Raw genomic sequence first — 16392 nt, 5'->3', positions numbered from 1 at the left:
GTAATTTTACAGACAAAAACCGTGTATATATCTTTAGACTGTTGTTTCTCAACCTTAGCACTGTTGACATTGGCCAGATAACTGTGAGGACTGGGAGGGCACCAGGGATGCTCTCCTGTGCACTGACAGGACGTCTGGCAGCATCCATAACCTGTACACACTAGACAGTATCAGACCCACCTCACTCCTCTACCCACTCAGCCCCATAGTCATGACAAGTAAGACTGTCTCCAGGCATTGCCAAATGTGCCCTGGGGCTCAAAATTGCCTCTAGTTCAGAATCATGGTTATAGAATAGTTCTTACCTAGTATGTTTTGAAAACTCAGTCTCTAAACTACCTTTCAGAGTCTTCTTTTATGCCTTTTTTTTTTTTTTTCTTTTTTTTTTTTTTTAATGTGGTGCTGGGGAGGAAACCCAGTGCCTCACATGTGCTAGGCAAATGCGCTACCATTGAGCTACGACCATAACCCCTAAGAGGAAAAGCTTCTTTTTTTAAGCCATGTCTTCCCATTGTGCCTAATAAATCATCTTGAGAATCAATACAATATGATGTTTGGGGTTAGAATTGAGTGACTTCATCATGTATCATGCCAACTGGAATACTGAATGATGTATCCATTAAACTAGGACTAGTGTTGACCATGTGGACAAATGACGGATTATAGAGATCTGATTCACATTTTGTTTTCCCATTTGCTAGCAGCATGACTTTAGTAAAATTATTTAACTTCTCTTAAATTTAACCTCTCTTAAACTTTAGTTTGCTCATCTGTAAAATAATGAAAATACTTAACTGTTAGATTTGGAGGGAATGTTGTATAGAAACCTAACCATGATGCCTAGCACACTTTAAGAATGTTGAATGGATAATACCTATCATTGTTTCTTAAACACCATTTTAATTAACACCACTTTGAGTTATAATCCATTTCTATCATGATTTATTTGGTTCTTCATATGGTCTCAGATTAGACCATTGTTTCTAATGCTTTTTAAATGTAGTTAAACTGACTTTCAGGGTTTTTTATCCCCCAGAAAACCTTGAGAGCCATGCTGGTATATACTCCTTGCCACAGTTTGGCAGAGAGAATCAAACTTCAGAGACTTCTCCGGCCAGTTGTAGACACCATCCTAGTCAAGTGTGCAGATGCTAATAGGTAAGACCTTATTGATGAACCACTTCAAACCACTGTGTATTTAAAGTTTCAAGCTGGGCAGGGTGGCACATGTCTGTAATCCCAGCGAGTTGGGAACCTGAGATAGGAGGATAGCAAGTTCAAGACTGGCCTCAGCAACTTAGAGAGGCCCCAAGCAACTTAGCAAGAACCTGTCTCAAAATAAGAAACTAAAATAAAAAGGTTTGGGATGTGAATCAGTGATTAAGTGCTCCTGGGTTCAATCCCTGGTACCAAAAAAAAAACAAGCTGAAAAAAAGTTTCTAACATCAAGCCTCACACCTAATAGAATATTTGATGCATATTTGTTAAGTGAGTCTTCGAATATTATCTTCAAATGTAAGATTTGAAATTAAAATTTAGAAATGTAAGACTTAAGGTCTAGCAAAAAAAACTAATAACAAGTAAAGCTAGAAAAACAAACTGCATGGACCTGCACAAATTTTATTGTGATTGCTTCTCTTAAATAACTTCTTAATCTGAAGTCCAATGATAAGAACAATAGCTGACACATGTATGCATACGGTGTAATCTCATTTTAGAGAAAGAGTTACACAGGATAGCCACCAATAACATCATTATACCTACTCACACCCTCTTTTCATAATCAGAAAAGAACTCCTTCCATTATTTTCATTATAATGGAATTTTACTCTAATTATGATGGTTTAGTTTTTTAAATTTTATATCCTCCTGCAATGTTCTTAAATATTGACAATAAATGAGAATAATCCGGAACTGGGGAGAAAAATATGAAGTAGAAAATCACAAAGTTTGGTATAGTAAAAATGCATATAAACCATGCTTTTTTCAGACCAGTGGTTCTGTCTTCCCCTTCCATAAAATGGTAGGAAAAGATCACTTTCATTTAATAAACAGCTATAGTACATGATTATCTGTTCCTATCTTTACATCCCAGCAGATCTTGAATTGCAAGAGATGTTGAATCTCCCTTGTTTTGCTTCTTTCGTTGCACTCAGAGCTCTGTCAATCCAATCTTTGTCTTTCTCCCAAAATTATATGAATTAGTCTGCAGAGGGCCTCGAAAACTAGGTACCTAGGGCTGGGGATGTAATTCAGCAGTAGAGTGTTTGTCTAGCATGCAACAAGGCCCTGGGTTCAATCCCCAGCACCACACATGTATACATAACAAAAAAAATGAACTAGCTAGCTATGACTAGTCTCTCATCCCATGAAGTCTCCATTGTTTTCTCACATAAGTCTCCAGATTGAAAGTATTAGAGGTTTTGTAGTTACTTGAGGAAAACATTGTAATCTGTAAAATATTGGCAAATGAACAAGTAATTCGAAAATGCGAGGAAAAATCATGTCAGTTTTCAATGTTAGAATAGGTAATTTTCTGAGAATGTTTTTGTGGCATTTGTCACCCACTTTCTGAAATTCTTAAGTCAGGTTGTTTACTTGGTGAATTGGAATAATTGAAACCATAAGAAATATTGTAAAAGGATTTTATGATATTTGGAAATCAATCTGGAGAACATAAGGGATAGCAAGGTTTTGTTTTTAATTTTAAAAATTCCTTAATGAAAGTTCAAAGATAAAAAAGTCAGAATTTGCATTTGTTTTTATTTTAAAAAGATACTATATGAAAATAAACCTTTTATCTGATTTGATATTTAAATGGTTGCTGTCTAAGAGCCAGTACTGAAGATTCTGTGCTTCATGTTCATGATAAGTCAAATTTATGAATTAGACCTACTAATAAATATTATTACTTATAGTATCATTGTTAATGTGGTTTTAGTGATGGAATAGTAAACACTTACTTATAGTATCATTGTTAATGTGGTTTTAGTAATGGAAAAGTAAACACTCCTGAAAAGCATTGTTTTCCTGCTTTATCACAAAACTTTACATTACTGCTCTGATATTGATATATATTTTGTCATAGATACAGAATTTATGTTGCTTTCCTTTCATTTTTAGCCGTACAAGTCAGTTGTCCATATCAACACTGTTGGAATTGTGTAAAGGTCAAGCGGGAGAGTTGGCAGTTGGTAGAGAAATACTTAAAGCTGGTAATAACTTTATTACTTAATTTTATTACTTAAAATTAATTCAACATGTTTTATCATTTTCCTTAACCTAGCTAGTCTTCCCTGGGTCGATTACAGGATTTTGAAGTAATTTTGTAAATTGATTCCGACCCAGCTAAGATTAGAAATACAAGTTTATCTAAGAAATTCTTAAAACTAATATAATCCAGAGTATTCTCATTGGCCTCACACCATTTAAGCCTTGTTTAATTTTGTTTTAGATTTTCATATCACTATTTTTAAGTCATTTTATTTTTACTTTCCTTTTGTAGGATCCATTGGTATTGGTGGTGTTGATTATGTCTTAAATTGTATTCTTGGAAACCAAACTGAATCAAACAACTGGCAGGAGCTCCTGGGCCGCCTTTGTCTCATTGATAGACTGTTGTTGGAATTTCCTGCTGAATTTTATCCTCATATTGTCAGTACTGATGTTTCACAAACTGAGCCTGTTGAAATCAGGTGATTTTTCTTCTGCAAATATATTACTTTACTCTTCCTACCTACCCTACATTCTCCCCAAGAATGATATATTTTAGGTTTATGAAAAACTCAGAAATTAAAAAACATAATTACTCGTACCTTAATATTTGCCTGGCATAGAACCCTGATGTCTAAGCTATTTAATTAAAAAGTTAAAGATCCCTTGTATCAAAATTACTTTTGAAGTTTACAATCTATAAATTACCTTTTTCAAATTTGCATACCTTTATAGTCATTTGAACTTGTCTAGCAATTGAATATGTTTTGTTCTGTTTTCTTTTTTCCTTTCAGGTACAAGAAGCTGCTGTCCCTCTTAACCTTTGCCTTGCAGTCCATTGATAATTCCCACTCAATGGTTGGTAAACTCTCTCGAAGGATATATTTGAGTTCTGCAAGAATGGTCACTGCAGTACCCCATGTGTTTTCTGAACTGTTAGAAATGCTGAGTGTTTCCAGCTCCACTCACTTCACCAGGATGCGTCGTCGTTTGATGGCTATTGCTGATGAGGTGGAAATTGCTGAGGCCATCCAGCTGGGCATAGAGGACACCATGGATGGTCCACAGGACAGTTTTTTGCAGGCATCTGCCTCTAACAGCTATCCAGAAACCACAGAGAACAGTTCCCTTGAGCGCACAGTCCATTTAGAGAAAACTGGAAAAGGATTATGTGCTACAAAATTGAGTGCCAGTTCAGAGGACATTTCTGACAGACTGGCCAGCATTTCAGTAGGACTTCATAGTTCAGCAACAACAATGGAGCAACCAAAGCCAATGGTTCAAACAAAAGGCAGACCCCACAGTCAGTGTTTGAACTCCTCTCCTTTATCTCATCATTCCCAATTAATATTCCCAGGCTCATCGACCCCTTCTTCATCTGCCCCATCTGTACCAGCGGGCTCTGTAACAGATGCCTCTAAGCATAGACCTCAGGGATTTGTTCCCTGCAAAATACCTTCTGCATCTCCTCAAACACAACGCAAGTTTTCTCTACAATTCCAGAGAAACTGTTCAGAAAACAAAGACTCAGATAAACTTTCTCCAATCTTTACTCAGTCAAGACCCTTACCCTCCAGTAACATACACAGGCCAAAGCCATCTCGACCCACCCCTGGTAATACAAGTAAACAGGGTGATGTCTCAAAAAACAGCATGACACTTGATTTGAACAGTACTTCGAAATGTGATGACAGCTTTGGCAGTGGCAGCAATAGTAGTAATGCTGTTATTCCCAGTGATGAGACAGTATTCACACCAGTAGAGGAGAAATGCAGATTAGATGTCAATACAGAACTCAATTCTAGTATTGAGGACCTCCTTGAGGCATCTATGCCTTCAAGTGACACAACAGTCACTTTTAAGTCAGAAGTTGCTGTCCTCTCTCCTGAAAAGTCTGAAAATGATGATACCTACAAAGATGATGTGAATCATAATCAGAAATGCAAAGAAAAAATGGAAGCTGAAGAAGAAGAAGCTTTAGCAATTGCCATGGCAATGTCAGCGTCTCAGGATGCCCTCCCCATAGTTCCTCAACTACAGGTTGAAAATGGAGAAGATATTATCATTATTCAACAGGATGTAAGTATAATCTTTTAAGAGGTTGAGTTTCCTTGGAGCATGCTAAAATAAATCTAGTTCAGAGATGCTTGCTTTTATCATCGCAAACAGGTTGTTCACAGACAGATATTAAGTATGATAACATCTACATCATTTAAACAGCAATAGTTCTGGCCTATGTCAGAAACATTTCTTTCTGATTCTGTAATGGTAATCCCTTTTGCATTAAAATTAGTTGCCAGCATTGTCCATTCAGAGATGAAGTTTATTGGTGGTTTGGGAAACCAGACTTAACAAGAATAATATTTTGTCAGGCTAATTTTACACAATCTTGCTCTTTTAATTTAACAGTAAAAAGATTGCTTTCATTTAATATGTAGACACCAGAGACTCTACCAGGACATACCAAAGCAAAACAACCTTACAGAGAAGACACTGAATGGCTGAAAGGTCAGCAGATAGGCCTTGGAGCATTTTCTTCTTGTTATCAGGCACAAGATGTGGGTACTGGAACTTTAATGGCTGTTAAACAGGTAAATATCTAGTGAACACATAAGTGAAATTATTCAAATGTAAAATGAACCATGGGCAAGTGAAAAGAATAAAGGACATACGTAACCATGCTTTCATATACTTTAGCACTTCAAGCTTTGAGAAACATAAGTTTTAAAGTAGAGGTTACCAAAGCACCACAGACTCATGAATTCTTTATTAAACGTTAAAGCATGGTTATTGTAAGATACAATAGCAAGATGGGCCTTATGGATGTTTGGGTTTTTTTTAAATTTGCTTTTGCCTTTCATGGTTAGTAGAAGTATGGTTTCATACTCCTTTGGCGGTATACTGGTGTAATGCTGCCTTGGTTTCTGTGGGTTACTTTTTATAATGATCATACTTATCGGGATGTGAAAAAAATAACGCTTTCATTTTTAAATCATACTGCTGTTCTTCCATGCTCAAGCTTTTCTCATTTTAACTCTGTCTTTAAACAGTCAGTATCTTGATTATATCCCAGTTTGGTTTTTGGTTTTAGTTTTGTTTTTTGGGGTTTTTTTGTTTTTGGTTTTTATTTTTCTGATATTTCATTGCTGCTTATGCTACATTCTTATTTTCTAAAACAATTTGACTTGGCTTTTTTTAAAATAAAGTACACTGCACTCATGAGCACAGATGCCATCTGCTGTTAATGTATAAGCTAATTTGGATTTGTCCATTTTAAATCAGGTTATTCAAACTAAAAAGAAACACTGGAATTTATATCTTTGTGAACTTGTTTGAAACAGGTGACATATGTCAGAAACACATCTTCTGAGCAAGAAGAAGTGGTTGAAGCATTAAGAGAAGAGATAAGAATGATGAGCCATCTGAATCATCCAAACATCATTAGGATGTTAGGAGCCACATGTGAGAAGAGCAATTACAATCTCTTCATTGAATGGATGGCAGGTTTGTTCATGTTTTAATTATGAGTAATGGTGCATGGACTTAAATTTCTGCTATTTAGGGAAAACAGTGTTAATGAACACTTACTTTTAAAATAGTTCGGGTTTCTAAGAGCACATCAATTATACTAATATAAAATACAGCTACTTTGTTTTATCTTTTATTTTAAATATAATAAAATACTACCTCTATCTTTAAATTTTTACCAGTGTTTTTAAGTGATTATATAGATTGGTTTATAAGAATCATTATTTTTTTAAACTTGTATGTATAATTCATATTTTTCTGGGTGGCCATCATTAAACAGATTTAAGTATTTCCACATAATAAAAAATGAAGTTATAGCTTGAAAAAAAATTACTACAGGTAAACTAGTTGAACCTTGTCATCTTGAAAAAAGATTGAATTTTATTTTCTCTTATAAAGGTATACAGTAAAATAAGTGATTAAAGATGTAGTGAATAGATTGTGTTAATTTTTTAGATTTGCTTGTGTTTTAAGAATGCATTTTAGTTTATCCATCATTTAGATACATATCTGTTGTTGATCTTCATAAGGATGTGCAGAGTAGATAAGTTGAATATTTGTTTTATATGACATCTCCAACTTTTGAAAGCATCTATTACATTTATCTCTGATTTACTTTTTAAGTTAAACGTAATTATTTCACCGTCTTATATGCTTTCTTTGTACAAATTTTGGAGTCTTCTTAATCTGTAAGCAGAATTAAAGATAATATGTAGACATTTTAGACTTATCTCAGAATAAAGACATTACGTTTTTATTTTAGTTATTATATCGTTTAGTTATTTTTGTTATGTATTTTAATTTATTCTAATGTTACATTGCAGGTTATACACTTATATGGATACTTATGTATCCATAGCATTTATGGCAGCATAAAGATTTTTGAATATATTGAAATAGATGATATTTGATAGATTTATAATACTTTAGTCAAGAATTCTCAGAGTTGTTTTTCTTTTAATTTTGAAGAACAATAATATTTTAAATACTTTCAAATGAGGTCATTGAGGTTTATGACTTGTTTCAGGTCAGAGCTAATAAGTGGCAGGATATGAATCCTAACTCTGGCCCTTTGGCTTCTCCCTTCTTTCTCTTTACCTTCTGCTAAATAACATGTGTTAGCATTGTTTACTTAAGTCAGTAATAAAGGCATTTGTGTATTTTGATTGAAAAGACAGAAGAGTGAACTGTATATTTTAGAAATAGTTCCATTCAAAATTAACTTCTAAAGCTTTCTAAAATCTTGGCCTTCCAGTAAACTAGCTTCATGGGGATTCTATAAAAATTGAAGTAAGATTTTTGAAATGATCTAGGAAGTCAGTTTCACTTTGGTTTTTTTTTTGTTTTGTTTTGTCAGTTTCACTTCTGATAATAGGGTATAAATTGAACATTTCAAATGAGAATATGAGTTCTTGCCTTCCAACTTAAGAAAACAAAGTGTAATAAGCAATTTTAATTTTGGCCTAAGTTTATGATAATCATTACTATGTTGTGTTTGTCTTACAGGAGGATCTGTGGCTCATCTGCTGAGTAAATATGGAGCCTTCAAGGAATCAGTAGTTATTAACTATACTGAACAGTTACTTCGTGGCCTTTCTTACCTCCATGAAAACCAGATCATTCACAGAGATGTCAAAGGTAAGAATTCATTAATTTTCCACTAACAATAAGAAAGTAAATGTCATTTTAAAACTTGGACATTTGCTGATGGTTTCTAACTTAAGTCTCTAACTCTGAATAACTTAGACTATTAGAATACTAGAACTGAAAGGAGCCTTAAAGTTCCTCTGATCTGCATCTCGTTTTATAGAAAAGTCAGTACAAGAAAGGCTGTGGCTTTTTCACAGTTTTACTGCTAATAGTAGAAAGTATAGAATCCGGGTCTCCTGATCCCTTGTCTTGTTGGCTTCATGGTGTGCTACCTCCCAGAAAGTTTCTTTTCCTGGTTTTATTCAAAATAATTGGTAGATCATAAACTTCTATTAAGAAAAATTATTTCAAATCTTTTGTGGTTCACTTCATTTTTATAAAGGAAAACTTTGGTATTTCATCATGAGGCTCTTTAGTACTTCCCACAGGGCATTCTAGGAGTGTTATAAGATTAATTTTTAGGAATAAGACCAGAAACTTTTCAACTGATAAAAAACAAAAACAAACAAATGAACAAAAAACCTAAAGGAAATACTCCAACATAGAGGCATAGGTAGCAACTTCCTCAGTAGTTCAGGAAATAATACCAAAACTCAGAACATGAGGTAGCATCAGATTTAAAAGTTTTTGCACAGCAAAGGAAACAACACTGTGAAAAGAGAACCTACAGAATAGGAAAAATATCCTTGCCAGTTACTCTTCCAATAGTTTAATATCCAGTAAGACCTCAAAAAACACCAAAACCCCTTGATAATCCATTCACTAAATGGGAAAGTGAACTAAACAGACACTTCTCAAAAGAAGAAATACAAATGGCTTACAGTTATCTGAAAAAAATGTTTGACATCTTTAGCCATCAGAGAAATACAAATCAAAACTACACTGAGATTTCATCTCACTCCAGTTAGAATGGCAGACATCAAGAATATAGATAACAAATGCAGACAAGGATGCACTGCAGAAGGAACTCATACACCATTGGTGGGAATATATAGCCACTATGGGAATCAGTATGGAAGTTCCTCAAAAGAATAGGAATGGAACCACCAGATGACCTAGCTATTACCACTCCTCAGTATTTATCCAAAAGAATTAAAGTCTACAGAGATACAGGCATACCCATGTTAATGGCAGCACAGTTCACAATAGCTAAGTTATGGGATCTATCTACATGTCATCAACAGATGAATGGATGAAGAAAATGTGGTGTGTATATGTACAGCAGGAAGTTTTGTTCAGCCAAGAAGAAGAACAAAATTAGGTCATTTGCAGGAAAATGGATAGAACTAGAGAGCATTAGGTTAAGCAAAATAAGCCAAACATGGAAGGACAAGTGCTGTGTGTTTTCTCTCATATTCTGAAACTAGAGGGAAAAAAAAAAAGATAAATTTTTATTAAGCTATAATTACAAAATGAGTATAAGTTTAAATTGGTCTAGATCAGTATGTTTCCACAAAATTTTGTCTTAAAATGTAAATTATAATAACATTTGAATTTTGGAGAAAGGTTTTCTTGGCAATCCTTATACTGAAGGTTTATAAACTTATTCTTGAAAAGATCACCGAGTCTCTGCCCTTCATCTCTGTATTCCTTAAGATTTTTTTTTCAAATTTTGCTTCTGAGACTTTAGATTTCATTTACACTGGAGAGATCTGTGTGTAAAAATGAAGTGAAGGGAGACGAGAGGAACTTTCTCTTGACCTCCGACATGTAGTCCACTCCTTTCTTTTGTCATTGTCCTTTTTAATTATTACTGGGTTTTCAAAATCTGTCCTTACTTTTGTTTTTAACATACAAGGTCATTTGCTGTTTCTCTTGACAGGTGCCAATTTGCTAATCGACAGCACAGGTCAGAGGCTCAGAATTGCAGATTTTGGAGCTGCAGCCAGGTTGGCTTCAAAAGGAACTGGTGCAGGAGAGTTTCAGGGACAGTTATTGGGGACAATTGCATTTATGGCACCTGAGGTGAGAAGTAGCTTTGTGATGAAAGAAAATATTTTGGAGGTCTGTGTGACAGCATTATACCACATTACTTCACAGTGGTATCCAGTCCATGCTTAGAAGTCCAGGGCCCTTAAAAGGAGATTTTAATAATATCTACATTTCAGACTCTTATTTCAATCCAGCCTTTGCATCTATGTCTTGAAAAAATTACAAGATAAGTTTTAATAGATTTGCTTAAAGGCTATTTCTAACAAAATACTGTGGGGCAGTTTATCATAGTTGTTTTGTAGTAAACCCAAAGTGTGCATGATAGAAATATTTTTAAATTATCTGTTCCCTAGGGACATGCGCCCACAGAGGCAGAAGTTTACTGTTAACTTCTGACAAGAAACTTGTCAGAAGTTTACCACCAAAGTACTGCTCTACTGAACCCCGCCTCTCCTGTGGGGTTCACAGCTTTCACGTTCGTCGGCAGTGATGATTTGTTGTCTGCTTGCCCCATAGTTCACTAAGAACACAGGGGCTGCCTTGGAATTCTCTGGTGTTTATTTCTGTGCCACATAAGAGATTAAGCTTATCAATGACACATCAAGCAGTCTAGGAAATTGCTACTTGTTCAGTTTTTTTTGCTCTGAAGTAACAATTTAGAATCCAGAACTACAAAATTGTTTTCTCTTTTTTAAAGGAGTCATGTTTCCAATGAACTCTGCTCTCTTTTAGGTCCTGAGAGGTCAGCAGTATGGTAGGAGCTGTGATGTATGGAGTGTTGGCTGTGCTATTATAGAAATGGCTTGTGCAAAACCACCCTGGAATGCAGAAAAACACTCCAATCATCTTGCTTTGATATTTAAGGTAATTGTGAGATAAAAATGACTTCTTTGTGACTTAAATTCTCATTGGTTCTCCCTGTCAGTCTAACATAAAGGTATATCTTCCTTGAAATAAACGTACATTATTTATCTCCAGAAATTTAGATAGTATTGTCACTTTAAACTACTTATGTGGCATTTACAGTCATTTCCCACTGTTCCAGGTAGTTATGGTATATAAAGTCTCTACAAACACTGAATTAGCAAACACTGACTCACTGCTCCCAGGCAAAATATCTACATATTTCTGTCACTTTAAAAACTTGAAGCTCTTCATGTATTTTACACAATTCAAATTTTTTTAAAAATCTGATTTACTGTTTTCTGTATTCAAAAACTTCACTCTACATCAGTTGTCAAATCCTGTCTACATTTTTACAACTCCCAAGTCTATCTCCATTCCCACCATAGACTAGTGTACTGGTTGAGATTTTTAGCTTTTGAGTAGACACGAGATGGGCTTTGGAGTCATATCAACCTGGTTTCGAACCCTTACTTTCAGGAAAATCACTTTTTGTGTCTACCGTTTGTTTTCTTCTTTGTCAGATGGATACAGGAATAGGACTTATTTCATGGCATTATTGTGATGATAAACAGAAGTACCTCTGGGACTTAGTCAAGCACTTGGCCCATAGTCACCCCTCACTTGCCATAATTTCCTTCAGTTCTTCTCACGCTTAGTCACCTCTCTAACAGTCTTTGTCTTGTATCACTCACTTCCTCTTTTCTTTTACTCTTCCCATGTCCCTTCTCTGTCGCGGTTCAGATGCCGATCTCATTAAGGCCCGCAGCCAGGGCTGCGCGCTACCTGGCTGTTCTTCACACACACACACCCCGCTCCCCATCCCCCCGCTCCTTCTCCAGGCTCCCAGAGCACTTTGTATTTGTCTGTTGCTGATGCTTCCTGTGTTGGTATGGTGGTTGTCTGTGTTCCTGTCTTACCTGTTTCAAACTGACACTCCTCAAGTTGGTTTGTTTCCGATCCATTTTTCCCTTCCAGAGTCTTATACAGAAGTTACTCAATAAATATTCATGACTAGGGTCATTTTGAAGTTTGATGTTCTTTTTAGAGCTTTGTTGAAATTCCAGAAACAAATGGAAATGAGTTTTAAATTGGCATACTTAGTATTATAACAGATTTCATTGCATTCTGCCTCATAGGTAGAGTTTAAAGAGAATTATACTATAACATTTTCAGTTTCCTTAACTCCCAGTAGATACTTGGAGATCAATGGAAGCCACAAATAAGTAGAAAATCAGCTTTTTCAAATACTTTTATACCCTATTTATGCTAATTTAAGTTGCTATAGCACCTTTTTTTAGAGTGTGATTTGGCAATATCTGCCAAAATTTTAAATGCACTTATTCTTTGACTCAGCTATGCCCATTGTTAAGAATTTACTCTTAAATTTACCCATAGAAAGTTGCCAAGTTCAGGATTATCCATTGCACAACTGAACTAATGGAAAACCTGAACTAATGGAAGTGCCCAACAGTAAGAAAGTAGTTAAATTATATACACACTGTAAAACTGTACAAAATCTAAGAGTAAAGTTAGTGGTGTTGATTTAGAAAGTGCTATGAGATATAGTAATAAGTGAGATGAGCAGAATGTATGAAGCAACGCCTTTTGTAGGCATTTTATAAAGAAAATCGAAGGTATGAAGGTATTGCCATTTTTTCCTTCATGAAGGAAATAGAAGAAATGAGTGAATGAGTACATTTGGAAAGAGGGAGAATGGATGTCATTTTTTTGGTTTTTATTTTTATGTTTCTGGTATTTAAGATATATTTGTGTGAATCAAGTGTATCTTGGTATGAGATCATAGGCCTTTCAGAATTTTTCTTTATATATCTGCATTTTTTAATCCAAAGCATTCACTTACTAGGGTGGGAAAAGGGAGAGTTTTCTTATGTTTAGAAGGAAGTAAGTAGGTTTAAATTATTTAGATTCATTCTTAACCTGTTTATCAAAAAGTTAGTCCTGCATGGCGTTTGATACTAAGAATTAAGGTGTGTCCATTATTGAAGATAAAAACTAATGCAGTGCACAGGCATGTAAGGTAGAGATTTTGAAATACACTCACGTGTTTTTCTATATCCGAAGTGCACGTGTGGAAAATTCCAGTGTTGTGGCTTTTTTTCTTGCAGATTGCTAGTGCAACTACTGCTCCGTCAATCCCTTCACATCTGTCTCCTGGCTTACGTGATGTGGCTCTTCGTTGTCTAGAACTTCAACCTCAGGACAGACCTCCATCAAGAGAGCTACTGAAGCATCCAGTCTTCCGTACTACATGGTAGTCAATTATACAGATAAACTATGATAGAGACAGGATGCTCAACAAGAAAAAAAACTTACGTGGGGAACCACGTTGGTATTCTGCTGGCCTTCATGCCACTGTACCTATGAATGAGGCCAGTGGGGAACCCTTACCTAAGTATGTGATTGACAAATCATGATCTGTACCTAAGCTCAATATGCAAAAGTCCACAACTTGTGCAGAAACTGTAAACCGTGCCTTTCAACGAACTGGCCCTAGGTGAACAGGAAAGCAGCGAAGTTTGCATGACTAAACAGAAGCGTAATTTTACTTTTTTGGAGCACTTTTTCAGCAATATTAGCAGCTGAGGGGCTCAGGATCTATTTTAATGTTTCAGTTATTCTTCCATTTCGTATAGTGATCACAAGCAGGGGATTCTACGATTCCGTTTTTTTTGTTTTGTTTTGTTTGTTTTTTGTTTTGTTTTTGGTCACTGGCTATAAAAATCAGTATCTGCCTCTTTTATGGTAGCAGTAAATACATAATTTTTAAAAGTTGATATCTTCTTGACCCACAGTTGACTTTTTTTTTTTTCTTTTTTTTTTTTTTTTTAATGCCTGGGCAATTGTGGTTCATGTGCATTTTACTGTTGGCCCATTCATTTCGTTTTTAGAAATTATGGTTCTGTATTTTCATTTCACCTTCATTTTTGTTTACTATTCAGGGAAAGGTGATCTTTTCAAAGCAGAAAAAAAAAAAAGAACTAGGTGTGAACTAGAATTTTTTAAATATCTTGCTATTGCAAGAGTTTTTAAACACAGATTTAATTTTTTTAATTGGAATATAATAAAGTACTGCCTATATTGAGTCAGTCACTGCTTTTACTGTGCAGGTTAAATATAAATTAACAAAATCAGCTGTTCAACTCACAACCAAGAACCGGATTACCTTGAAATTTATTTGAATTTATTTAGTGTTTCGGTTTCTTTTGCTAAACTGTAGGAAACTTCACACCATATAAGTCTCACTCTATAGGTAACAATCTGTCATTCACCATTACCATTGATTATAAAATGTAACTGCTATTTTCCTTCCACCATGCATCATCTCTTTAAACTAGGCCTAGCTGATAAAGAAAAAGTAATTGAATTATTAAACTGTCAATCAGTAATTTTTTAAACAAATTTGCTTTGAACTTAAAAAAAAAACGTGCAGGAAAAAAAGCAAAATTGAATTTCATTTACACAATAATTCCTTGGATTTTGCAGTTATTTAATGGTTTTAATCTGGAATTGAATTCAGATGCATGGAATTCTGAAGGAAAATGGTAGCTCTTTTATCCTTTCCTGTGTGTGAGTCTTTTAAATCAAGTACTGATTAACTATTAAATACAACTTTGAGATGTTAAGTTTTAACTCTTCAGAAGCCAGTGTGAAATAGAATTGGTAAATCTCAAAGACTCAGGATAAACTAAATAAGCTATATAGAGTACATTTAGAATGTACAACACGAATTGGAAGTAAAATAAGTTACAAGATAAGTTTACAAGGATATATTGCTATAATTTTTAAAAGGCAGTTTTTTTTTAATGTGATTGTGTTTCTTAGTGAAATTTTACATTCCTTTGTTTTGGAAGATTGGCAATATTTGAAGAGTTAAAAATAGTACAGAAATGTGAAGTTTGGTAGCTCTAAATGTGTTGTACTTTGCTTTTTTATTTTATTTTTTGTTTTTGGTTTTTTGACTACTTAGAATTTTCACAATTCTAATAAGATTGTTTCCAAGTCTCTCATGTGCAAGCTTTAAAGGACGCACTCTTGCCATTTTATGTACTGGAAGATCATCGGTCAGATTAATACTGTGTCTGACAGAAATGTAAACTGTATAAACTGAGGAACCTCAGCTAATCAGTATTACTTTGTAGATCACCATGCCCACCACATTTCAAACTCAAACTGTTCCTAGACGTCAAAATCCATTGTTTGAGTTTGTTTGCAGTTCCCTCAGCTTGCTGGTAATTGTGGTGTTTTGTTTTTTGTTTTGTTTTCAATGCAAATGTGATGTAATATTCTATTTTCTTTGGATCAAAGCTGGACTGAAAATTGTATTGTGTAATTATTTTTGTGTTCTTAATGTTATTTGGTACACAAATTGTAAATAACGTCTACTGCTGTTTATTCCAGTTTCTACTACCTCAGGTGTCCTATAGATTTTTCTTCTACCAAAGTTCACTTTCACAACGAAATTATATTTGCTGTGTGACTATGATTCCTAAGACTTCCAGGGCTTAAGGGCTAACTTCTATTAGCACCTTACTATGTAAACAAATAGTACAAAAAAAAAAAATCTCTGGGTTAAGAAAATTTGGCTTAAATGTATCCTTTGTTATTTTAAATATATCGAGATATTTTAATTAAAATTTTTACCCCATTGAACCAATTTTATAGTATTTGTACCTATTTTGGTGTTTTGTCTTTATAGTAAATAAAAGTTTTTGAACAAAAGTTAATTGTTACTTTTGAGATTTTTTTAAAAAAATAATTTCATGCTCATAAAAATAGTTGCAAGAACACCACAAATAAATGCTATATGTCTGTCGCCCAAAGCTCCAATCTGATTTCTCCAGCTGCCTGATTATTTCCTTGATTGCCAGAGAATCCAAACCAGGATTATGTGTTGCTCTTCCTGTCATATTTCTTCAGGCTCAGAAACCCAGAACTGGTCGTTTGTTCTTCCTTGACCTTTATGGACTTAATATTTTTTGTAATTAGAGGTTATTGGTTTGTAGAAGCCCCTCAGGTTGGCTTTGGTGCTGCCTCGTAATTAGTCTCAGTACATACAGGTTTGCCTGCAGCAGCACAGAGAGGCTGTGCCCAGCTCAGCGCATCACAGCAGGAGGCGTGCAAGGTCAGTGTGTCCCATTACTG

The 16392-nt window shown here is 34.7% G+C and overlaps 1 protein-coding gene across 4 annotated transcripts in view; it reads left to right on the top strand.

Moving 5' to 3' along the window:
- Positions 1-15969, top strand: part of MAP3K1 (mitogen-activated protein kinase kinase kinase 1) — a 75427-nt gene extending 59458 nt beyond the window's left edge. For 3 of the 4 annotated variants that reach the window (XM_079145255.1, XM_079145254.1, XM_079145256.1), the window contains exons 11-20: positions 1037-1158; positions 3124-3215; positions 3506-3695; positions 4008-5292; positions 5652-5804; positions 6555-6717; positions 8248-8379; positions 10214-10356; positions 11056-11187; positions 13356-15969. In XM_079145255.1, coding sequence (XP_079001381.1) covers positions 1037-1158; positions 3124-3215; positions 3506-3695; positions 4008-5292; positions 5652-5804; positions 6555-6717; positions 8248-8379; positions 10214-10356; positions 11056-11187; positions 13356-13505 — 2562 coding nt within the window. In that variant the 3' untranslated portion in view covers positions 13506-15969. The remainder of the gene's footprint in view (positions 1-1036; positions 1159-3123; positions 3216-3505; positions 3696-4007; positions 5293-5651; positions 5805-6554; positions 6718-8247; positions 8380-10213; positions 10357-11055; positions 11188-13355) is intronic. The other variant, XR_013764700.1, reaches the window with a different exon arrangement.
- The last annotated feature ends 423 nt before the right edge of the window (positions 15970-16392 follow it).

Source organism: Sciurus vulgaris, assembly GCF_902686455.1.
Source record: "Sciurus vulgaris genome assembly, chromosome: 6".
Classification (NCBI taxonomy): Eukaryota; Metazoa; Chordata; class Mammalia; order Rodentia; family Sciuridae; genus Sciurus; species Sciurus vulgaris.
This window is presented reverse-complemented; position numbering and strand designations above follow the sequence as displayed.